The sequence below is a fragment of the Ahaetulla prasina genome, chromosome 7 (assembly GCF_028640845.1).
Source record: "Ahaetulla prasina isolate Xishuangbanna chromosome 7, ASM2864084v1, whole genome shotgun sequence".
Lineage (NCBI taxonomy): Eukaryota > Metazoa > Chordata > Lepidosauria > Squamata > Colubridae > Ahaetulla > Ahaetulla prasina.
In genome coordinates, this window is record NC_080545.1 from 17,202,711 (window position 1) to 17,229,141 (window position 26,431).

Below are 26,431 nucleotides of genomic sequence, written 5' to 3' on the forward strand. Positions count from 1 at the left end.
GTGACTCTAACCCTAAACAACAGATGGTTCACCCATACAGTAATTCATAATTTACAAGCAATTGTAGCTTGTTCCATCCTGTATATAAAGTGAAAACTAAATAAATAATAAAGAGTAAACCCCACTGTTATTTCTTTAAAAAAACCACCTGTCTGGGGCATCAAATAAAAAAGATAATTTTTTACAGAGGATTTTTCCAAGGCTGGGGAGTTGCTTTAATTTTAAATAATACCATTAACCTGCAAAATAAGTTGACATTATTATCTCAGTAACGTTTTCTGTGGCTTCCATTTCAATTTGGATGCTGGTTTCCACCTCTGCTAATAACCAGATGGCATTCTGTAACTGGAAAGCCTCATAATAAAAAGATAAGTTTGGAATTCTAACCCCTTTTATTTTTAAATAGAACACTATTTTTACAAAGCCTCAATCTTTCCCCAGAAAGTATAAAATCAGTAAATATTTTTGTTGTCATCAAAAGATTAATGAAATTAAATGAACTGGCAAAGCGTGAAATAAAAATAATAACTGAGGGAGGAGTACAGTTTCAATGGCTGTAATTCTTTCCAGCCGTGATAACTTTACATTTCCCCATTTTCTGATTTTCATTTTAAATATTTTATTACATGTGCAAAGTTCAATTTGCAAAGCGAAGATAATACCGGGGCAGCCACTCCCCAAATAGCACGTGCTTCCAGGACTGAGCCACATGGCCTGCAAGGAGATCCAGAAATGGAGCAGCCTGCTCTCCTTCCCCAAAGGGATCCCTGTAGCTTCCAGAATGATATCTACACTTAAAAGTTAAGTGACCGATTGGTGATGCGGGAAGAGAGGGTGGGGCCAGTGGTGGGTTTCAATTTTTTTTACTACTGGTTCTGTGGGTGTGGCATGGCTTGGTGGGTGTGGCTTGGTGGGTGTGGCATGGCTTGGTGGGCGTGGCAGGGGAAGGATACATAAAATCTTCATTCCCTCCCGATCAGCTGGTACTTGGGAGGCAGAGAATAGATGGGAGCGGGACCAGTCAGAATTTTTACTGCCGGTTCTCCAAACTACTCAGAATTTCCGCTACCAGTTCTTCAGAACTGGCCAGAACCTGCTGAAGCCCACCTCTGGATGGGACCCAACAGGGTTGGAAGCAAGCCTAAGGCCTCTAAGGAACAAAGAAGAGGTTTTCTCTTAAGTATATTACTTTAGGTACTTTCATATTTACAATTAAAAGAAAGATTTAAACTAGACAAAAATGGGTTTGATTTTGTAAAAAATGAATTTGAAACCATATTTGTGTGGTAACGATGGATACATTGTACAAAGATTTATAAATTGCTACTGAAATTGAATTTGGAAAATGAACATGTGCAAATGCATGATTCAACAAGCAGAGAACTTTGGGTATAATATAATGCTTGAACAATGGGAAACATGTGGATGGAAGGTTTGAGATTTACAGTTAATTATAATCCAAAAGAAACATTTTATGAAATGATTTACCATTGATATTTAACACCTGATAAATTGTCATTCCTTCGGACATTCCGTCGCGAACTGAAAACATATCTCTTTATTCGCGCGGGGCTGGCTTGAATGGAATTTTAAACTCAAATTTTTAGCAATTTTAATGGGGTTTTTGGTTTTATGGTAAATTTCTTAAATTTTTCAGGCTCATTTAATAAGTTTTTAATAGATATTTTAACTTTGTATATTGTATATTGTTCTCTGTTGGTTTTATTCTGCCTGTACACCGCCCTGAGTCCTTCGGGAGAAGGGCGGTATAAAAATCAAATAAATAATAAATAAAATAAAACTCACTGGAGAAGAACCTAATGCTGGGAAAGATGGAGGGCAAAAGAAGAAGGGGATGACAGAGAATGAGGTGGCTGGATGGAGTCACTGAAGCAGTAAACATGAGTTCAAATGGACTCCAGAGGATGGTAGAGGACAGGAATGCCTGGAGGAACATGGTCTATGTGGTCACGATGGGTCGGGCACGACTTCGCAACTAACAACAACAAATTGTCAAAGATGTGTAAAGGTGTTGGAAATGTGTGTTGGAAATCTTACTATAAACTTTTTTTTTTAACCATCTTTGGTAGACTTAAGACAAAGCAAACAACTACTGGGGTAAGATTCATATTTTAATACAAAAGATTCTCAAAGTGAATATAAACATCAAACAAGATACTTTTCTTTCAGATTTAATGGACAAGGAACTTGGGGGCGGGGGGAATGGGAATTTTCTTGTTATTACATGTTGACAGTAACCAGTAACCAGAGTGCTCTATGGACAAAACTGGAAAGATACATTATTTCCCATCATGGAAAAATGGCTAAAAAACTGATGGAACTAGCAGAGCTGGCTAAATTAATCGCTTGACATCGAAGAAAAGAATACATCAAACTTTGTTTCTATTTGGACACTATTCTAGATTTTGCACTTGAGCTTAAAAAAAAATGAAATATTGATTTGCTGACTAGTTTGTTGTTATAGAAATAGGTAATAAATTTTAAATATGCAAAAGTAAATGTGGAGGCTATAATGTTATATTTTTATTCTATTGCAGTGAAGAAGTTAATGTCCCCCTGACCTTTCTCCCTTTTACCTTAGATTTCTCTTCCCCTTTTCACTCTTCTTCACTCTTCCACTACTATCATATTTTCGCTTGTATTTTATAGTTTTGGTAAAAAAATTTAAAAAGCTTAATACAAATTATGATAATAAAAAGTATTACTTGTATTGGATCGGATGGATCATGTATTTGGTCGGATCTCCCATACAATTTGTACGAGGAGGCTTAAACTTTGCCTTATTTTGCATCGAAGGAGAAACGGGCGACTCGCAGAGCCTCCAATAGAGGGCCGTTTCTTGCATCCTCCCGCTCGGACCGGCAGGGGGCGCCCCCAGAAGCCGGAAGGCGCGCGGCGTCCAGGTTGTCCGGTAACGTTGCGGAAGCGCTGCCCAAGCCGGCAGGAGGCGAGACCGCCAAGATAAAGACCGCGGCGTCGCGTCTCCGTTAGGGACGGTGAGCACCAGCCCGTTTCCCGAAGTCGGTTTTTTTTGGGGTGGGTGGGAGGGCAGGAGGCCGACTCGGAGCGCGGATGCGGAGGATTTCCCTAGTTCAGGGGTCTCCAACCTTGGTTCCTTTAAGACTTGTGGACTTCAACTCCCAGAGTCCCTCAGCCAGCAAAGCTGGCTGAGGAACTCTGGGAGTTGAAGTCCACAAGTCTTAAAGGGACCAAGGTTGGAGACCCCCTGCCCTAGTTTTATCTCAAAACGATAGAAGGCGTAACAGGACTTAGGTTATCCAATAAAAGCAAATCCTTTGTAAAATATATGTGTGTATGTATATATATATATATATTTACCACATGGCTTTTTGCAGACAGCAGAGCACCCCTTCCTCAGTGGGAATCCCAAGAAAGGGGCGTATATGCATTATATATACTAATGCATTATATATACTAATGCGCATACATATATATATATATATATATATATATATATATATATATATATATATAGGTCTTTGGTTGTTCGGGTTTTCTCCCGTGTAAAATTGGAAGTGTTTTGGCGACGTTTCGACGAAGTCTCATTCGTCATCTTCAGGCTTCAGCTTCGTGCTTCTGGGAGCAATGTGTGATCGCAGCTGTTTCTTCCTTTTAACTGCTAGTGGGGGTTTCTTCCTTTTAACTGCTAGTGGGGGTTCCCAGAAGCACGAAGCTGAAGCCTGAAGATGACGAATGAGACTTCGTTGAAATGTCACCAAGACACTTCCAATTTTATGCGGGAGAAAACCCGAATAACCAAAGACATATATATATATATATATATATATATATATATATTTGCTCACATAAGAACAAAGCCAAATATATATATATATATTTGCTCACATAAGAACAAAGCCAAAGCCTGAAGATGATGAGTGAGATCTCATCGAAACGTTGCCTAAATACTTCCAATCTTACACGGGAAAAGACCCGAACATACCAAAACCTGCATACACACACACACACACACACACACACACACACACTGCTCAAAAAAATAAAGGGAACACCTACACAATACAATGTACTGTATTTAATACGAATATTTCATTCCTTCAGATCTAGGATGTCTTACAGTATTTTTGTGTTCCCTTTACTGTATACTGTAAGACATCCTAGATCTGAAGGAATGAAATATTCTTATTAAATACAGTGCATTGTGTTGTGTAGGTGTTCCCTTTATTTTTTTGAGCAGTATATATATAATGCATTAGTATATGTAATGCATATACGCATATATAAGATATATATTTTATATCTATCTATATCTATCTGCATATATACATCTGTTTTTGTGGGTTTTCACGGGTATAGGTATGTAGGTCTTGGCGTATTCGGGTCTTTTCCCATGTAAGGTTGAGAGTATCTTGACGACGTTTCGACAAGACCTCACTCATCATCATCATGCTTACGGCTTTGTGCTTGTGCGAGCAAAGCATGGTCGGAGCTTCCGTCTCTCTATAAATAGAGAGGAAGGACACTTCCCCACCAGTATTTATAGAGAGACGACAGCTCCGACCACGCTTTGCTCACGAAGCCGAAAGCACCAGCCTGAAGATGACAAGTGAGACCTTATCGAAACGTCGCCAAGATACTCTCAACCTTACATGGGAAAAGACCCGAATATGCCAAGACATATATATACATCTACACACACACACACACACACACACACACACACACACACACACACACAAAATTATATATATACATCTACATCTATACATAATTTTATATATATATATATATATATACGTATACATATATAATATAATTAATGTAATGTAATAAATATCTATGAGCCTTTCTTGGAGTTCTTACTGAGGAAGGGGTGCTCTGCTGTCTGCTGAAAGCCATGGGGTGATTTAAAAGAGGTCCCATCACTTAGGTCTCCTTCTCTTCCAGTTCTGGCTTCTTACAGATACAGAATGACAATACAGAATAACAGAGTTGGAAGGGACCTTGGAGGTTTTCTAGTCCAACCCCCTGCTCAGGCGGGAAAACCCTTTGCCATTTGAAATAGAATGGGATAATAAATAGAATAGAAATAGAATACCATTTCAGACAAATGGTTCTCCAGTCTCTTCTTGAAAACGTCCATAGTTGGAATATTCACAACTTCTGGAGGCAAGTTGTCCCATTGGTTAATTGTTCTGTCAGGAAATTTCTCCTTAGTTCCAGGTCTCTCCTTGATCGCTTTCCACCCATTGCTTCTTGTCCTATCCTGAGGTGCTTTGGAGAATAGCTTGACTCCCTCTTTCTTTGTGGCAGCCCCTGAGATATTGGAACACTGCTATCGTGTCTCCCATAGTCCTTGTTTGCATTAAACTAGACATACTTTTGCATGAACAGTTCTTGATATGTTTTAGCCTCCAGTCCCCTAATCATCTTTGTTGCTCTTCTCTGCACTAGGTGGGAAGGGACTTTGCAGGTCTCCTAGTCCAATCCTCTGCTCAGACAGGAGATCCTATTCCATTCCAGACAAATGGCTGCCCAGTATCTTCTTAAAATCAGGCAGCATTGGAGTATCACAACTTCTGATGGACAGCAGTCCCACTGATTAATTATTCTCACTGATAAGAAATTGACTCTCTCTTTAGCAATCTTCAACCTGTTACTGCTTGTCCTGCTCTCAGGTGCTTTGTAGAATACATTGACTCCCTCTTCCCTCTGGGAGACCCTCAAGGATTAGAAGACAGCTATGTCACCTGTAGATCTTCTCTTCGTTAGACTAGACGTACCTAGTTTCTGCAACCATTCATTGTATGGTTTAGCTTCTAGACTCTTCATCGTCTTTGTTGTTCTTCTCTGCACTCTTTGTAGCGTCTCAGCATCTTTTTTGTAACTTGATGCAGTATTCAAAGTGTAGTCTCACTAAAGTATTATAAAAGAGCGCTATCATTTCTCATGATCTTGCTATTATCCTTCTGTTGATGCAGACTGCATTGACTTTTTGGCTCCTTCAGCACCACTTAAGTGGCGCTCTAGATTCCTCTCACAATTACTATTCTTAGTAATTGAATTCTGTGCATTTGTTTTTCTTTTGCCTAAGTGCAAGACCTTGCTTTCCTCACCACTGAATTGCATTGTGTTGGATAGGGCCCAGTGTTCAAGTCTGTCAAGATCCTTCTGAATCTTGAGTCTATCTTCCAAAGTGTTAACAATCTCCCCAGCTTGGTGCCATCTGCAAAACCGATGACTTCCCTTCTTTCTCCTCATCTAGATCATGAAGAATACTGGGCCCCAGACAACCTTGAGGTACCTCACTGCATACTTCCCTCCATATAGATGTAGTTCCATTGAAGTCTACACAGTAAGTGTGGCTGATCAGCCAACTGCAAATCCATCAGTGTCTAACCCACATTGTTCTATCTTACCAAGAAGTATGCTGTAGTCTACTTTGTCAAATGCCTTACTAAGTCTAAGTAAACTGTGTCCACTGCATTTCCCTGACTCACTAATTTAGTCACTTTGTCACAGAAGGCTATAAGGTTTGTCTGGCATGATCTGTTTTTCACAAACCCATACTGGCTTCTAGTAATGGCTTTACTAGTTTGTAAGCAGATCTGTTGCTTGATTATCTTTTCCAGGATATTCCCAGATAATGATGTTAGCCTGATTGGTATATAGTTTCTTGATCCATTTCCCCCCCCTTTCTGAAGAGTGGAACCACATCAGCTCTTTTCCAGTCCTCCGGTAATTTCCCCATACTCCAGGAGCTCTGAAAGATTTTGAAAGTTTTTTTGCCTAATTCACTTTTTCCAAGTGTGGCTTATCCAGGTGAGCATTATGGTTAATCAGTGTGTGTGTGTGTAACAAGAGGGGTTCACATCAGGGGTGGTATTCACTTACCTTTGCTACCGGTTTGCAAATGGGAGCGCATGCTTCCCCTTTGGTCCAGGCACTTCCCCATTGGTCTACTGGAGGGTGAACGTCATGGCTGGCTTTCCAGAGGAAGCTGCGAAAGAACTGATATCACAAACAACTGCTGCTGTAGGACACTGCACTTGCTCTTTTTAACGGCCCAGGCATTCCAGAGTTATGCTACAACACACACACACAGTCACACACACACACACACCAAGGGTCTGTCCGTCCCTCCCCCAGTATTTGTTTCCAGAGACTGAGTCATTTCTGTACCAAGTATGGTTGAAATTGCTTGAGCCGTTCCAGAGTTATGCTGGAACAAATATACATACATACATACATCCTTTTTAATATAGATAGATTATGCAGAATATTTTTTGTAACCTGATAATTACTGAAGTGAATAATACCTTCCATGCCTACAGGTTTATGCTTTATATCTATTAGCTTGGCTGTACTACAATAGGGATATACCCAGAGAAAGTTAATTATCTCCAATTATGTAGAAAGTGAGTGCGGGTGCGCTTCAAGGTGCTGGTGACAATCTTTAAAGCGCTCCATGGCATAGGGCCGGGCTATTTACGGGACCGGCTACTGCTACCAAATACCTCTCACCGACCCGTGCGCTCTCACAGAGAGGGACTCCTCAGGGTGCCGTCAGCTAGGCAGTGCCGTCTGGCGACACCCAGGGGAAGGGCCTTCTCTGTGGGGGCTCCCACCCTCTGGAACGAACTCCCTCCAGGACTTCGCCAACTTCCGGACCTCCGAACCTTTCGTCGCGAGCTTAAAACACACTTATTTATCTGCGCGGGACTGGATTAGATTTTAAAGTTATGGGTTTTAAGGGGTTTTTATTATTTATACTATTTTAAATTTGGGGCAATAGAATAAGTTTTTTAATTGTTTTTTAATCTGTATTTATATGTATTTTAACTGCCTGTGAACCGCCCTGAGTCCTTAGGGAGATAGGGCGGTATATAAATTTGAAAAATAAAATAAAATAAATAAATAAATAGTGAAGTGCTATTAGTTTCAAAAAGCCTTTAGTCTCTGTTCAATGGAGAGATTTCTACGAATGAAAGCGAATATCCGTGTCCCAGGAAAATGTTGCAGGATCCAATCTGCGTTGCTCACCAGGACCAGAGGTTTTGTCTTTTGAGCTTTCGGACTCATGCTGGAGCCCATCTTCAGGGAATTTCCCTCTAGCAGAGTGTGTGCTGTTCTCTCTGTGGTATTTAGAGTGCCTGTTGTATGTGGTTTTTAGATATTGATCGGGGTGTATTGATGGCTTTTTTTAGGATAATGGCAGGAAAAGTAAAGTGGGTGACTGACATAGAGAAATCTGTATTAATAAACAATTTTGAAAAGCGAGGGTGGATCCCAGTGTCTGAAAATGAAGACTGGAACTTCTACTGGTAAGCAACATTTTTTTACATATAATATGGAGTATTAAGTACACAACTCTTAAAGGTGATTGATTAATGCAGAGAGTCCTTGACTTATGACTAGTCGCTTAGCAACTGTTTGAAGTTATGACGGACCTCCCCAGGACTACTTACGAGTCCGATTCAAAGTTCCAATAGCCAGGGCTCCCCTGTGGTCATAACTAATCTGAATCAGTGTTTGGAAGCATCCTGAATAATAACCTTGTCTTTACAGGATGAGCGTACAAACTATTCGGAATATTTTCAGTGTAGAAACTGGTTATCGTCTCTCTGATGACCAGATTGTCAATCATTTTCCTAACCATTACGAACTAACCCGGAAGGACTTAATGGTGAAAAATATTAAAAGGTACAGAAAAGAACTGGAAAAAGAAGGTAGTCCTCTTGCAGAGAAGGATGAAAATGGAAAATACCTTTATTTAGGTGAGTTGATTTAGGTAATTAGAGTTATTTGTGTATAACTTTGAGTACCAGGTATGCAAAGGCTGCATCTTTACTTCAGGGATGGCATTGCGTCTGCTGGATTTCACTGGTGCCCAGGGTATAGGGTGCTGGGAATTGGCAGAAACTGGCGGGTAGCTTAAGGCCATAGAAAAAGTGGGGAGAGTGACATGGCTCTATAACCAAGATATAGAGCAGGAAGGTCAGTATCATTGCTTTATGTGGTTTATAGCAGTGGCCCCCAACTTTTTGGGGACCAGGGACCAGTTCAGTAAATAGTTTTTTCAGCAGTGGAGGGAACATGGTTGCCTGTATCCTGTGGATGGGGCTTCGCTAGTTTGCATGGACTGGTTTCTGACATGCCATGGACCGGTGCCGATCCATGGACCAGGGGATGTGGACCCCTGGTTTACAGTACTCATTTCTCCAGTGATGGAAGTCAAAACATTTTTACTATTGGTTTTGTGGGTGTGGCTTGATGGGTGTGGTGTGGTATGGCTTCATGGGCGTGGCAGGGGAAGGATACTGCAAAATCTCCATTTCCTCCCCACTCTTGGGGGAAGGATATTGCAAAATCTCCATTCCAACCCCACTCTGGGGCCAGCCAGAGGTGGTATTTGCCGGTTCACCGAACTATTCAAAATTTCCGCTACCGGTTCTCCAGAATCTGTCAGAACCTGGTGAATAGCACCCCTGTATTTCTCTCTGCTTCAAACTAATGATTATCTAAGCAATAGCATAATAAGATGAAAGTACGGAGTATAGCAATATCCTTGAAACTTTTTATGCTTGTCTATAATCTTTTTTCATATAAATTAAAAAAGTCAAGTATCTTCAGTTTTGTGCCCAGCTTCTGCTGACACTGGATATGCTACAATGGCTTGCTATTGTCTTCTTTTATTTTAAAATGGAAAGTTAGAGAGAGCTCTAATGCTCATTTTGATCCTATCTTAAATTAGAAAGAATGAAATGGGTAAATAATTGAAGAGAGGGCTCATCCGCTACCATCTGTCTGTCTGTTTATTTGATTTAATATGCTATTTTAAACTGTCTTGTATCCCTTTTAGACTTTGTACCTGTCACCTTTATGCTTCCGGCTGATTATAATTTATTTGTTGAAGAATTCCGAAAAAACCCTTCCAGTACATGGATTATGAAACCTTGTGGAAAAGCTCAAGGGAAAGGAATTTTTCTCATCAATAAGCTTTCCCAAATTAAAAAATGGTCTCGAGACAGCAAAACATCTACGTAAGTTTCTTAGGGAAAAAAATCTTTTTGTTTGACATTATATCTCGTTTGATATTTGATATCATATTTGATATCATATAAAATATCAAATATTTGATTCAAATACGATATTATTTGGATTTAATCAAGTGCTATTCCTGATTTAGCCTTCATCAGAAACATTAAGCCTTTTATACGTTAAGCCTAAAATAAATTTACACTTTACACTTACATTGTGGCATTGAGTTTGTCTTAATTTAATTAGTTTGTAGTAAAGACTTGGTTATAAAAAAAGGAAGACTTTCTGCAAAGGAAATAGGAAATTTGTTTAGTAAACATTAAATTAATACAAATGGGAAGAATATTAAATGTATCTCCTTTTGCCAGATGCAAATAAATACTCTCATGCTTGAAGGGCAGTTCTTTGTAGTCATGGCACTTGAAACTGCTTGCTATTTAGGACATATTTAGGAAGTTTTGTGGCCACAACAAATACATTGATTGAGAAACGTATTGATATGAAATTTGTAATATACAATCATAGCGGAAATATTTAGTGTAGAATACTGGAGATCTCAAAACCTAGTTTCTCAAAACCTTCTGAGTTTTCACACCATGGCCCTGCCTCCTGTTTTCGATCAGGAGCCTGTTAGTCCCAGGGGCACCGTACCTGGCTTTCTACCTCATATCCCAGGATATGAAAGAAATAGGGTGTGCATATCTTGTTTGCCTTTCTGTTAATTAAAAGGTGAAAATGAAGAGAGGGAAGTCATTCTTTCTGTAATGCAATCTCCTGGCAATATAGTTTAGGGACAGATGGCTACAGAATTCCAGTCTTTTCACGGGAGGCAGTCCAATCTCACAACAGATTAAACAAATCTAATTTTTATAATAAAAAAAGAGAAAATATAACAAAACTATCATTAAATAGCCAAAGATTCAGTAATGAAAGAAATCAATTATTTTTTGCAGCATCCTTTCCTTTCCTGAAAGGAAAAGAAAATTTCCTTTTTAGTGAGATTGGAAGGGAGATGGTGATGGTTGAAATGATGGCGTTGGGACCTAGGCCCAAGTAGTTATTACCAGACGCAATCAGTCCTAAACAAACAATATTTTATTAGAACAGCTGAGAATTACTTCATTCCCAGCTTAGTCCAAATTAATTCCAAAACAAAGTCCTTCAGAAAAAGTCCTTCGACCTTATCACAAACCTTTGTCTTCTTTGGCACCCTGCCAAAGGCTTTTCTTGGCAAAACTCCACAAGTGAGGCCGGCTAGAAACAAATGTAGCAACGTTGCTTTCCTACAAAGGTCCAAGAGCCGTTGTTGCTCTTTTAAGCCTTATGGGAGGGCCAATCATCTCCTGGCCATGCACCGTTGCCAGCTGCTCTTCCAGGTTCCGAAAACAACTGAGTGCTGAAACTGGAATGTGCGCCGGAGGCTGAAACCCAGAAGACAGCACCTGTCCGAGGCGCGTGCTGGAACCCGGAAGTGCAGCTGGTTGCTGCACGCATGTGCACATATTCGGGCACTCTGGCGCGTGCACGTGTGCTCAAGTTTTGGCACTTGGTGTCGAAAAGGTTGACCATCACTGTGCTATAAAAGGTAAAGGTAAAGGTTCCCCTCGCACATATGTGGTAGTCGTTCCCGACTCTAGGGGGCGGTGCTCATCTCCGTTTCAAAGCTGAAGAGCCAGCGCTGTCTGAAGACGTCTCCGTGGTCATGTGGCCGGCATGACTCAACGCCAAAGGCGCACGGAACGCTGTTACTTTCCCACCAAAGGTGGTCCCTATTTTTCTACTTGCATTTTTTACGTGCTTTCAAACTGCTAGGTTGGCAGAAGCTGGGACAAGTAAAGGGAGCTTACCCCGTTACACGGCACTAGGGATTCGAACCGCTGAACTGCCGACCTTTTGATCAACAAGCTCAGGGTCTTAGTCACTAAGCCATCGCGTCCCTTCACTGTGCTATACCATTACAGTATTGCAAAAAATACATCTCATGTATCTGCATCTATGCAATCTCCTTTCCAAGACCCCTCCAAGCAGCTTTTTCCCTTTCTCCCTTAGCAGATTTCTTATAATGTTCCCAAGTCGTTCTAAATTCTTTAAATTCCATTAAGATTGCTCCAATAAACCTTCTCTGAACTGAGTGGAATTTCAAGTTCCATATGTAAAGGATGGATGGATGGATGGATAGAAAGAAAGGGAAAGAAAGAAAGGAAGGAAGGAAAGGAAAGGAAAGAAAGAAAAAAAGAGAAAGAAAGAAAAAAAGAAAAGAAAGAAAGAAAGAAAGAAAGAAAAAAAGAAAGAAAAAGAAAGAAAGAAAGAAAGAAAAAGAATTTTTTTTTTGCAGTATTTGAGAGGGTAAGCACTTGGTCTTGCCATCAGGCCCTGGGATCTCATGGAAGGGTGGATCCCATTAAATGGTTGGTATAAACTGATTGTGCTCTTTCTTCTCTGTCTTTTTGTTATCATGGTTTTTAAATTGTTTTAACAAGATAAATTACAATTTGCTTAACTTTTAGTTTAACTGTCTCCCACCAAGAGTGACATGCAAGTGAGATGAGTAACTATAGTATATAAATTCCGTCAATCACACCCAACTCAGTGACAACCAATTAATTAATCAATTAATTTAGTACCACATATTCCTAGGATTGTTCTGTTTATCGCACAGGGTCGTAGAATCTGACTGAATAATATTTTCGTGCTTTGAATTCTATAAATTAAGAAAGGCAAAAACGGTAATAACTGTTCATTACAATTTCTCAGATAGAATTAAAAGACAAAACATGGAAAATTTTAGGCATATTCTTAGATTCACATGAGGCCTTTAAGATTTAAAAAAGTGATTCTCGTATAACATTTCATCTAATTTGTTAACGGAATTAAACTGAGTGACCTCCACTTCTTTTTATTTTAAAATGGAAAGTTAGAGAGAGCTCCAATGCTCATTTTGATCCTATCTTAAATTAGAAAGAATGAAATGGGTAAATAATTGAAGAGAGGGCTCATCCGCTACCATCTGTCTGTTTGTCTATTTGATTTAATATGCTATTTTAAACTGTCTTGTATCCCTTTTAGACTTTGTACCTGTCACCTTTATGCTTCCGGCTGATTATAATTTATTTGTTGAAGAATTCCGAAAAAACCCTTCCAGTACATGGATTATGAAACCTTGTGGAAAAGCTCAAGGGAAAGGAATTTTTCTCATCAATAAGCTTTCCCAAATTAAAAAATGGTCTCGAGACAGCAAAACATCTACGTAAGTTTCTTAGGGAAAAAAATCTTTTTATTTGACATTGTGTCTCGTTTGATATTTGATATCATATTTGATATCATATCAAATATCAAATATTTGATTCAAATACGATATTATTTGGATTTAATCAAGTGCTATTCCTGATTTAGCCTTCATCAGAAACATTAAGCCTTTTATACGTTAAGCCTAAAATAAATTTACACTTTACACTTACATTGTGGCATTGAGTTTGTCTTAATTTAATTAGTTTGTAGTAAAGACTTGGTTATAAAAAAAGAAAGACTTTCTGCAAAGGAAATAGGAAATTTGTTTAGTAAACATTAAATTAATACAAATGGGAAGAATATTAAATGTATCTCCTTTTGCCAGATGCAAATAAATACTCTCATGCTTGAAGGGCAGTTCTTTGTAGTCATGGCACTTGAAACTGCTTGCTATTTAGGACATATTTAGGAAGTTTTGTGGCCACAACAAATACATTGATTGAGAAACGTATTGATATGAAATTTGTAATACACAATCATAGCGGAAAGATTTAGTGTAGAATACTGGAGATCTCAAAACCTAGTTTCCCAAAACCTTCTGAGTTTTCACACCATGGCCCTGCCTCCTGTTTTCGATCAGGAGCCTGTTAGTCCCAGGGGCACCGTACCTGGCTTTCTACCTCATATCCCAGTATATGAAAGAAATAGGGTGTGCATATCTTGTTTTGCCTTTCTGTTAATTAAAAGGTGAAAATGAAGAGAGGGAAGTCATTCTTTCTGTAATGCAATCTCCTGGCAATATAGTTTAGGGACAGATGGCTACAGAATTCCAGTCTTTTCACGGGAGGCAGTCCAATCTCACAACAGATTAAACAAATCTAATTTTTATAATAAAAAAAGAGAAAATATAACAAAACTATCATTAAATATCCAAAGATTCAGTAATGAAAGAAATCAATTATTTTTTGCAGCATCCTTTCCTTTCCTGAAAGGAAAAGAAAATTTCCTTTTTAGTGAGATTGGAAGGGAGATGGTGATGGTTGAAATGATGGCGTTGGGACCTAGGCCCAAGTAGTTATTACCAGACGCAATCAGTCCTAAACAAACATATTTTATTAGAACAGCTGAGAATTACTTCATTCTCAGCTTAGTCCAAATTAATTCCAAAACAAATCCTTCAGAAAAAGTCCTTCGGCCTTATTACAAACCTTTGTCCTCTTTGGCAGCCTGCCAAAGGCTTTTCTTGGCAAAACTCCACAAGTGAGGCCGGCTAGAAACAAATGTAGCAACGTTGCTTTCCTACAAAAGGTCCAAGAGCCGTTGTTGCTCTTTTAAGCCTTATGGGAGGGGCCAATCATCTCCTGGCCATACTCCCTTGTCGTCCTTTTTGCTTTAGCTGCTCTTGCCTTCTGGTAGTCCTTTGCATGTGTGCAGTAGAAACAGGCTCCTCCTGTTTCTCTGTCTCTCCGCTATCTGCCTCTGGAGGCCCTGGAGTCGTCGCATCGCTCCCAGATGGCCTTGACCCCATCTCTGCCTCTGACACAGAGCCCTCGTCTGGGTCTTCCCCAGAGTCCAGGTCTAGCCCATGGTCCTCCCCAGCCTCCTCACTGTCCAACTCCATTGCTATCTCTGTGGGCTGCTGGCGGACCACAACAGATGGTTCATTCCCCATGTTGCCTGTGTGCTGCATTTCCATGCTATCTTGAGAAAGAAGGAAGCACTTTACAATGCAGTAAAGGCAGCAAGCTAGCAGTAAAACGTACATATGGATGCTTACGTACGATTTTGCCTGAGGCTGAAAAACATCATGGCTCTGGCAGAAAAAGAAAACTTTCCATCCTGGTGTACATGGCTTTGCCTTGATGACTTTTAAAAGAAGAAAACTAATTTAATAAATTGAAATAATGAAATATAAATATCTTTAGGTTTGTATCTCAGTCCACGAAAGAAGCATACGTGATTTCCCTGTATATCAGTAATCCACTTCTGATTGGTGGGAAGAAATTTGATCTACGTTTGTATGTATTAGTATCTACATATCGTCCTTTGAGGTGCTATATGTAAGTTCATTTTTTTCCTCTATTTTGTTCTGTTTGCTGCTGGGAAAGGAGGTGGGGGGGAATTACAGAACTATAGAGATGAAAGTAGACATTTAAGCCAGCAAGACCAGTATTGAAAGAATCCAGCCATTCAGGATAGATGTCTGTTTAGCTTATGCTTAAACACGCTAATAAAGAGATCCATCACCTTTTGCCTGATCAACTGCTGCTTCAGCTCAGACACCCCAAGATTCAACTGTAACGTGACTTCCTATATTGTGATTAAAGTCTGATACTCCCATGTTCAGCACTCTGGAGCAATGGGGAATAATCTTGACTTTCTGGGCAGCATTCTTTTCGCTATTTGAAAAGTTCTATCTTATCCCCTTTAACCTTTTCCTCTAAACCCTGCTTCGATTTCTTTTTATAGTCTCCTAATCTAATCATCTCCAGCAATGTAGTATCTCAAAGATATGGCAGATGGGGTTTGACCAATGCACAATAAAGTGAAATTATTAATTTCTTTTATTTTGAAACTATAGTTTAAAATTACATTTACAAAAAAATGCAGCCACAGGAAACCACCGGTTCAGGATTCTTTCACATGGCAGTGCTCAATACCATTATTCAATTCGGAAATCACACTTCCAACATTTAATCTGCCCTGGCAACAAAGTAGAAGTTTTATTTGCGCAGGAATCATGGCAGCGGTGGGATTCAATCCACTTAACCACCAGTTCGCCGAAAATGTGAGGGTGTGCATATGCGGCGAGGGTCAACTGAGCAGCCTTTCAGGGCCTGCTCCGCTCCGCCTCTGCTCTCCGGGGTAGCGGCTGTTTCTCTCCGCTGCTGCTCTTGCTGGGAGAGAGTGTCTCTTGTTCAGTTTAGCAGCTGTAAGCTGCCGCTTTCCTCTAAGTCCCACCTAGAAAGCGTGCAGCACAGAGAAGCACCAGCCATGTTGAATGCTGGACCACGTGGCAAAGGGAAGATAATATATAGGGCAGGGTGGGGTAGGCGGTGGTCAATTTTACCGGTTCTCTGAACTGCCGAAAATCATAACAACCGGTTTGCCCAAGCCGGCTGAATCCCCACCCCTGAATCATGGGGAGGAGAGAGGCAGGATGGAAGACAATTCCTTCAATGCCAGTATTGGGTCCTCTTGGGAAAAATGATACCAAAGGAGTCGTTCTCCGCTGCTTCTCTCCAGTGTTGCTTCTGCCTCTGAGAAGAAATAAAGAGAAGAGAGATTTGTCTTTCCTTATTATGACTTTTCTTGTCAAGGAATAAGGAGAGAAGTTATTTTGTCAGTTCTCTTATCCCATGGAACGATCATTATAAGACCCATTCTTTCCTGTATCTCCTCGGGTCCAACACCATCCTCTGTTGCATTTTCATACCTCTTAGAAAGATCAAGTGTGATCCCACCCACCTCTTCTCCCTGGCTGATATAATAATAATAACAGAGTTGGAAGGGACCTTGGAGGCCTTCTAGTCCAACCCCCTGCCCAGGCAGGAGACCCTACACCATTTCAGACAAATGGTTATCCAACATTTTCTTAAAAATTTCCAGTGTTGGAACATTCATAACTTCTGCAGGCAAGTTGTTCCACTGATTAATTGTTCTGTCAGGAAATTTCTCCTTAGTTCTAAGTTGCTTCTTTCCTTGATCAGTTTCCACCCATTGCTTCTTGTTCTTCTCTCAGGTGCTTTGGAGAACAGCCCGACTCCCTCTTCTTTGTGGCAACCCCTGAGATATTGGAACACTGCTATCATGTCTCCCCTAGTCCTTTTCATTAAACTAGACATACCGAGTTCCTGCAACCGTTCTTCATATGTTTTATATATAATATTAGATATTAGATATAATATTAGATATTCTATATAATATTCCATATAATATTAGATAGAAACAGCAGCATTGGTTTACTTGTTCCTCCAGTTATTTTAACCAAGGTCCTGTCTACCACATCAACATCTGAATTTTGGGGCAGGAGTGGGTGCATAAAATACAGTACAAGTCTTCTCTTTCTATTGTTTTCTTGCTGAACATGTTAGAGAAGCTTTTCCTTTTCCTGAGCTGGGTTACGAATGAGCACAAGTGGCAGCTGCTAGAAGTAGTATAGTTTATTAATCCAACCATTTACAATGGTTGAAGATAGCCTATTAGAGGTACATATTATGACAAGTGGGCTTTGATATTTGGCTATGCGGATTGAGGTTTCCCTAGGCTTTGATTGTGAGGTGTATGTTTAGATGTGATATTGACCTGAGGATGTGTGAAGTCCAGGAAAGGAAGATCCTTCCTAGATGTCGATTATTATGAGGGGGTTTGGTGTCTTTCTTTATCTTGAGGATTTTTGATGGAGCCAGTGAGGTGCTAGGATAAGTGTTAGGATCGTATGTTTATTCAGGAGATGGAGGTTGCTGAAAGGGGAATAGTATGGTGGGGCAAATCAAAGGCTTTTAATTTCCATTGTTCTTTTCTATGTTCATTTTCTATTTAAATTCTAACAAATCTCACCAAATTTCCATTTCATGTGTTGAACCATATTTGGTTCACTACTTATTGAATTGGAATTGGACTCTAAAATAATAACATCTGTCAGGCAATTGATAAATCAAAACAACAACAACACAATAGGAAACAATAGAGTAAAGATTAAAATATTAACAAGGTACTCAGAAAGAGATCAAAGTAAAAAAGTTGATTGGTCAGGACAAAAGTAACCTCTCCTTTGGATAGAAAATCAGTTACATGAAGCTAAACGTGTTACAGAATTGTATTAAATAGAATAAAAAAGAAAGATCATAGTAACTGCTGTCAAAGAAGCTGTCTCTTTAAGAATATTAAAATTATAAGATAGTATCTTTTCTTTACATTTAAGGTATAAACTTGGGTTTTGCCGATTTTGCACAGTAAAATATACCCCAAGTACAAGCGAATTGGATAACATGTTTGTCCATCTTACAAACGTTGCCATTCAGAAACATGGGGTAAGATCCTTTTATAATGTAGATCTAAATTATTTGGAATTAATTAAAATGTGTAACAAAAATAAAGTTGCTTACTTATAGTTCTAAATATATTTATTTATTCAGAATCTCATCCTTTGTGTATGTAATTTGCAATGAGTTACAGAAAATATTAAAAAGCATCAAAACTACTAAAGAGCATTTCACCGAGACTGCTGTCGGCAGTAAAATCTTGAGGCACTGGAGACAAATTCATTGTGTGTCCAATTACATTTGGACAATAAAAAAATATTCTATTTATATTTATCTATTTGTAATAATTTATATGCAGCTGCCTCCTGGGACTTTAGGCCACTCACAAGAATACAAAAACCATAAAGCGATATTCTAGAACAGGGGTCTCCAACCTTGGTCACTTTAAGACTTGTGGACTTCAACTTCCAGAATTCTGGGAGTTGAAGTCCACAAGTCTTAAAGTGACCAAGGTTGGAGACCCCTGTTCTAGAATATGAAGGATTAAATCTATCATATGAACCCTAAACTACAAAATGCTTCATCCCTTAGTCAGCTGCTTCCAACTGCAGCCTGAACACACATAGAAAACAGATTTCTAAATGCCAAAATTATCATCATAAAGATGAAACATTTTTGTATTCTCATTATTATTTTATTACTGGCTATTCCTTTGTCTTCCTTTTATTTGAAATATATTCTATTTTAGCTTTTTATTGTACATTTTAACTCACAATCCATTTTCCAACTATAAGGCTCTTTTTTTGAAACAACTAGCCAATGTACAGTTGACATAGACCTTTGCCCTCCTACAACATAATTTTTTTAACCCACCTAGATTGAAATCATCTTTTAATTATTCTGTTTATGAGGCATGGAATTTCTCAATTTTGTCCTTAAATTAATATTAAAAGGCTTTAGGATGTGTCCTGACAGGATAAAAATGTATTAAAGTCTACGTACAGCCTATACTTTTTTTGTTGATTGTTTTTTGCGCAAAATCCAAATTATCAGATTAATGAAGATGCCTGGTTTTGAAAAGTCTTTTGAAAGTAAAAATGGTAATTTGATGTACCTTTATAGGATGATTACAACCACATCCATGGTGGCAAATGGACTGTCAATAATTTGCGTTTGTATCTAGAAAGCACTCGAGGGAAAGATGTCACAAACAAGCTGTTTGATGAAATACATTGGATAATTGTACAATCATTGAAAGCAGTTGCGGTGAGTAAAGCACAAGTTTATGATGAAGGAAAGTTAAGTAATACAAAAGACCCTTCAGATTCTTTCCAATAGTTACTTATACAAGGTATCTTTGTTACTGAAAGTTGAAGAAGTTTCATAGTAAACGTTTGACATATTTTTTATTCCTTATATTTTGTGATCCACCATTTTACATTTTCTGCTATTCTGGCATGTGGAATGTCAAACATAAGAGGAGCTGTGTGATATAAAAGCACTATACATACTTAAAACCAGTAAAAAAACCCAAAAATATTTCCTCCTCCTCCCTTACATGTACTGGTCTTTAAAAATAGAATGTAAAATTTAAAAATAGAATGTAAAATTCATAGTCTAGATCTGTGATGGTGAACCTATGGCACGCGTGCCACAGGTGGCACACATAGCCATATCAGTGGGCATGCGAGTTCAACTCTGGCGCACACCAGCTGCTTTTCGGGCCTTCTTGGCCCACCAGAAGTAGGGAAATAGGCTGTTTTCTGCCTCTGGAGGGCCTGGGGGTGGGTGGGGAAGGCCCATTTTTCTGTCTCACCTGGCTCCAGAGCCTCTCTAGGAGTCTCTGAAGGCTTAGGACAGCAAAAAAGTCCTTTTCTGTCCAACTGGGATGTGGCCGTTTCTGGCCTCCGAAGGGCTTTGGGGGGGGGAGGCCATTTTTGCCCTCCCCAGACTATAGAGAGGCTCTGGAGCCAGGTGAGAGAGAAAAAGGGGCCTATCGGGCCATTGTGTGCTAGGAGCCGAGGGGAGGAGCAGGAGGGGTTTGCATGCGTGGGGTGGGGCACATAGAATTACGGCTGTGGACATACACGCGCGTGACCTTCCCCACCCCCCCTCTTGGCACGTGAATGTTAGCCATCACTGGTCTAGATGATAGAAATATTGTATATATTTATATATGCACAAATATACTCAGATAAATACATACAAGATAATTTTTGTATGGTATGCATTCCACTGATCTTTATAAACAAAAATAAAATCTAGAAAAATATGTACAAAAGGATGTACAGCTGCAAATACAAATTCTAAGAAAAATAGCTCAAGGTGAATGCTTTATTGAATCTAGACCATCGTATCATTAGATTATGGGAGAAAGCTACCAATATACTTAGGAGTGACAAGTATATTAGCCTTCAAAATAAAATGTTACATAAAACTTGATAGCCTTCCTGAGAATATTTAAATAAGGAAAAGATAAAGACATTCAATCAAGAGTATTCTACTAAGAGCAAAAACGGAGGAATTTCACAACTGCAAAAATATTAAGCCTGCCTTCTGGAATTGTAGGCCTTCATTTTATTTATTTATTCACAAACAAATTGTGAATCTTTTGTTTGACTTCATATTCTTCCTTTTTATAGTTAAGGATTTATACTGTTACCTATAGTATGAGTGATAAACTTGCACAACTTCTTTGTAAATATTCAGATTATATTTGAAATGTCTTGAATACATTATGTAGTCTTCAATACAGTATGAAGATGATCTGATCGCACATCCTTCTTCTCATGTTTACTTTCATCATTCATTTACTTACAGCCTGTGATGAACAATGATAAACATTGCTTTGAATGCTACGGATATGACATCATTATTGATGACAAGCTAAAGCCATGGCTTATTGAGGTAAATAAACTTACAGTGTCTTTAAAGTGCTGTTTTTTACAACTGTAGAAAAAGGAATTTTTTTTATTGTTGAAAGACAATTTAGAAAGGCATAGAAAGCAAAATCAAAACAAACCAAACCCAAAAACTGTAAAGAAAATTCCAACACTTTTGTACTTATTTGAGAAACATAAATCATAAAAAATAACTTCCCAAGCAATTTCTACTCTTGCAATTTAATGTTTTCTTAATTAATTCAGAATCTTTTCTATGTGCTTCATGTAATTGGCCTTACTGAATCCGTATGGAAGGTGTTAAATTACTGAATTACAACTGATAGAACTTTGCACACTTAGAATCCAAAGGTTGGAAGAGGCTATTTATTCCAAATTCCAAGTTCAGTATAGAAATCCAAATTACTGTAAACTTAATAGGAAGAGAGGCATATTAGTGCACGGTAACAAAAAAATCAGAAGGAGCCTGGTAGCACTTTCCCCAACTAACAGGTTTTATTAGAAGGTAGAAGATTTGATAAGCTGCAGATCAGTTGATCAGAAAAAAAGTGCCACCAGATTACTCCCTATTTTATCTAACATATAAATTTTGGTGCGAGTTTGTTTCATAAGCTGTTATTTATTTACCAAATGGTGACCATGAATTATCTGTTTTCTTTCCTGCATTCTCCATAGGTTAATGCTTCTCCATCTCTTACTTCCAGTACTGCAAATGACCGCATACTCAAGTACAATCTGATAAATGACACGCTTAATATTGCTGTGCCCAATGGAGAAATTCCTGATTGTAAATGGAATAAACCGCCCCCCAAAGAAGCTCTTGGGAATTATGAAATTTTGTAAGTATTTAAGAATAGAGATACAAATGGACTGGCTAGAGTTCCGTTGAGCCAAGATCTTACTCTGTGAAGGTTTCACAATGAATCCACATTAATTGTAAGTGAAGAAAAGTATAATTCATGAGCTCTTAACCATTGCTGCCTTGCTATTAGAATGCATACTGAATCCATTTTGCTGGAGGAAAAATAGTTATGGGAAGTACCATGATATTCTTCGTTTTTAATGATGGAAGTGCATAAGGGCATAACTGCAGAGAATAGTATTTTGTGCACCAAGGCCAAGGCACTTTTAAGAAAGGAAATAATTTTGCTTGGATGTGTGTGTTTGTGTGTATTTGAGTGCATAGCTAGTCCTCCACTTATGACAGCAACCAAATTTTTTATTGCTAAGCAAGGTGGTAGTGTCTCACTTAAACCTTTTCCCAATTGTTAAGGAATCACTGCAGTTGGTCAGTCAATTTTGGCTTCCTTCATTGACTTTGCTTGTTGGAAGCCAGCTGGGAAGATTACAAATGGTGATCACATGATCCCAGAAGAGTTCAACTGTCATAAATATATGCCAGTTGTCAATCACCCCAATGTTGATCACGTGGCCATGGGATGCTGCAATGATTATAAGTATGAAAAATGGTCATAAGTCACTTTTTTCAGTGCTGTTATAACTCCGAATAGTCACTAAACAAATGGTTGTAGGTCAAGGTCTACCTAACTAAAGAGTTGCAGGCATGTACATAGATTATCACTTAATATTGTGAATAGGAGCCGGTGTTTTCCCCAAAATTTAGAGTTTATTGATTATATTATATGAATTATTTTTGAAATATCCTCAAGTGGATACATTTAAACTTTACGTACTTTACATAAAGAAAATAAAAGAACAAGCTGTTTTTCCTCATCCGGTGTTCTGTACTGAGGGGTTTTCTCCTGCCTTTTAAATGGTGGAACACTCATGCCTACAATTTCTTCATCCAACCGCTGTTGCAATTCAACTCGAGAAAAAAAAATCCACCCTTTCAGTACAAATCAGTCTCTGATGTTTATCTCTCTTCTCTTAGATATGATGAAGAGATGGCACAAAGTGAAATGTCAGATCGTGATTTGCGAAGTCGCTCTGGACAGTCTGTTGGATTTAAGGGAAACCGAGCCAGAGATCCTGGAAAAACAGGGATCCTTACTTGGAAGTAGTAGAATAAATTGACTTATTTATTTTTTGGGGAAATTCTGTGTGGATATCTTTTATTTTAATTTATTTTGTTTTTTTTTTATTTTATTTGTTTGATACTAGTCCAGAGAAAAGAACGTTGCTCAAAGATGAGAGGATAGAGGCATGTGCTAACATTTCAAGTTGATCATTAGATCTACTGTAATTTTACTCCATACTTAGTATTATGCAAGATTATTATGATGCATATTATAGTAGAAAAAGCAATGAATTAATGCAAACAAAATAGCATTTTAATAAAACAACTCATTTCCAACTCAAACTACTTTCTTTGAAGTAATAACTGCTATCTCAAGCACTGCAACAGAAATATTCAAAGTTTAGTATTTTTTTTTCTGAATTGTTCTAGAATTCTAAACAAACTGTTCAACGCCTAAGTATTTATTCCAAACTAATATTAATATATTAGAAATTCTATTTCTTTATAAGGCATGCTGTTGTTCTCTTCAAAATTAAATATAAAAAAAATAACAAGCTTGGGTGAAAAGGTATCTTAAACTTTCTACTAGGAATGCTGAGAAGTTAATTGTGATAGTATATATCACATACAGATCTGTGTATAGGCCTCAAACACACACCTCTTTTTCCAAAATTTGTTGCACTGCTTCTACTGGCTAAACTGCAGAAGTCTTCAAACTTGGCAGCTTTAAGACTTGTGGACTATGCTGGCTGGAGAATTCTGGGAGTTGAAGTCCACAAGTCTTAAAGCTGCCAAGTTTGAAGACCTCTGGGCTAAAGACTAGAGTTGAATTTTAAAAATAATTCTTCAATGGCTAATCTGGCAGGTACACTGAAATGCTGACATATTGCAGTAGATTTGACAAATAAATATTGTGCCTCTTAAAACATGAATTTTAGCCACACTATTACTTTTACTTAGAAGTATCATATTTGTCTCTCAGGAACTGACCTCTTACTGGAATCCAGTCAGAGGAAATAGATGAGCTCTTTGCTAATCAGTTAGCTGAGGTGTGCAGGAAACACACCATTGTTGTTATGGGGGACTTAAACTACTCTGACTTTAACTCTGCAGGGAAAGTGAGATCAAAAAAGTTCCTGATATGAATGAAGGCACATATACATGGCCCAGGATAATGTTTCAGGATCCAATCTGGGTCACTCACCACAGGACTTCCAGGTTTTAGGACTTCTGCTGGAACCCATCATCAGGGTACTTGAATTCCCTGAGGATGGGCTGACCCAGACTGGATCCTGCAAGTTCCTGACATGGCTGACAACTTTGTTATATATAAGATAGAGGAGGGAACAAGACAGACAGTTATACTGGACTTATTGATAGGGATGAAATGGTTGAGGGAGAAGTTACAGGAACTTTGGGGAAAAGTGACCATGTCATACTTGAATTCACCATAATGCAACCACAGATAACTAGTCAGACTAGTGTTTTAGACTTTTAAGAGAGCTGACTTTAACAAATAGCTAATTAACAAGAGAGTCTGGATGTTCTTTAAGGGCCCCCCTATACAGTGTATTCCAGTAATCCACTCAGAAGGTAACCAAACCTTGTTTGACTGTGAATAAAATTTAGGAAAGTGTGCAATTGGTTAGGGAATTATCAGTATCATTCTAGCTTCTTTTTCTTGCTTTCTGGATAGGCGTGCCTCCTGAAATGTAAGCCTGGGTAGAATGTTTCATTTTATGGTGAAATGTGCTCACTTGGCTTTTCTGTAGCTTTCTGGAATGGTTTTGATGATCCAGATGTGGAGATGCTAGAGCCTACAAGCTTTAAAATGTGACTCCTGGTAATTCAGCAACAAGATGAGACTGGTTTACGTTTGCCTTCTTTCTGGATTTTTCTTTTCATTTTCTCAGCCAAGATTATAGTCCTGAAATTCCCGGAAGCCTCTCATCTAATTAGAACTGGTCCTGCTGCTTGACCAAGTCCCGGTTAAGTCTGCTAGTCCCAACGGCCGAGGTTCAAATCTATGCATTGGTGGGCTGTTGGTTCGAGTTCCGAGCCATTTTATGTACACTGAGAGCATATGCACCAAGACAAATTCCTTGTGTGTCCAATCACACTTGGCCAATAAAAAGTTCTATTCTTCTATTCTATTTGGTTGCAAACATTTCGTCACCATTCAAGCAGACATCGTCCGTGCGCTTTGAATTGTGCTCGTCTGTCAGAACACTTGCCTTTAAATACCTTTTTATGTGATGGAATTTAGTATTTATTTATTTATTTATTTTTATTTATTTATCAAACTTTATACCGCCCTTCTCCCGAAGGACTCAGGGCGGTGTACAGCCTCCATTTAAAACAATTAATATACATATTAAAATAACAATTAAAAAACTTATTCAATAAAAGGCCAAATTAAAACCGTCGATTGACCATAAAAATACCCAATAAAATTACCATTAAAAGTTTAAAATTTAAATTTAAAATTTAAAAATCAGGCCAGTCCCGCTTGTATAAATAAATAAGTTTTCAGTTCCCGGCGGATCTGTATGAACGGATACTTCTGAGTCATGGATTGATTTCAGAGAGTTTGATTGGCCGGCTGTTGTTATTGAGACTAGTCCAATTTCTTGTGAGCCGATTATAAATTTTCGTCGTTTTTCCTACTTGAATGAAAGTTAAGGGTGGAGGAGAATAAAAAAAAAATCAAGTCACAGCCATGCTCGATGCTGCAAAATTGCGCGATCTCTTGAAAAAGGAAAAAAATAATCTAGAAATTTAACATCGATTAGCAGCTGGTAAAAAAAAATCACGACTCTCATTGGCTAAACAGAGGAGGCGGGATCGTTACAAGATTAGAAAAGGGATCCAATTAGATGAAAATCGCTGTAGATCAGGGGTCTCCAACCTTGGCAACTTTAAGCCTGGAGGACTTCAACTCCCAGAATGCCCCAGCCGTCCTCCAGGCTTAAAGTTGTCAAGGTTGGAGACCCCCGTCTAGAGCAATAAGACAAATGGCGAGATTTCTTCCTATTGCAGACTTTGCATGTAACAATATTATTTTTTCTACTTGCATGACGCCTCAGCAAAAGAAGGAAGAGAGGGTGTATAGCGTGCAACCACCAAGTTCAGAGAGCACCGAGAACCTCCTTTGAAGGCTCTTCCATTCCCAACCAAGATCAACGCGACGCGCAAGCCTAGCCGAAGGTGATCAGCCTCGGGTTTCCTTAGATTCGCTACGCGCACGCGCCCTAGCTCTCCTCCGTAGAAGTAGGAAGTTGAAGCCGATTGGT

At 38.7% G+C, this 26,431-nt stretch overlaps 1 protein-coding gene and 1 long non-coding RNA gene across 2 annotated transcripts; one reads left to right on the forward strand and one right to left on the reverse strand.

The window, feature by feature from the left end:
• The first annotated feature begins 2,817 nt into the window (after positions 1 to 2,817).
• On the forward strand, positions 2,818 to 23,443 carry TTLL1 (TTL family tubulin polyglutamylase complex subunit L1). The gene is made up of 12 exons (XM_058189993.1): positions 2,818 to 3,017; positions 6,269 to 6,358; positions 6,636 to 6,825; positions 8,211 to 8,327; positions 8,572 to 8,780; positions 9,866 to 10,046; positions 15,198 to 15,332; positions 18,197 to 18,305; positions 19,380 to 19,523; positions 21,078 to 21,164; positions 21,833 to 21,996; positions 23,052 to 23,443. Exons 4-12 carry the CDS (start codon positions 8,215 to 8,217, stop codon positions 23,179 to 23,181), a joined length of 1,272 nt encoding a protein of 423 aa, XP_058045976.1. The 5' UTR covers positions 2,818 to 3,017; positions 6,269 to 6,358; positions 6,636 to 6,825; positions 8,211 to 8,214; the 3' UTR covers positions 23,182 to 23,443.
• Positions 15,819 to 26,393, reverse strand: LOC131201782 (uncharacterized). The gene is made up of 2 exons (XR_009156001.1): positions 24,896 to 26,393; positions 15,819 to 16,532 (listed from the first exon to the last, which is right to left on the reverse strand). It is a non-coding gene; the product is annotated as an uncharacterized LOC131201782 (long non-coding RNA).
• Positions 26,394 to 26,431: the final 38 nt, after the last annotated feature.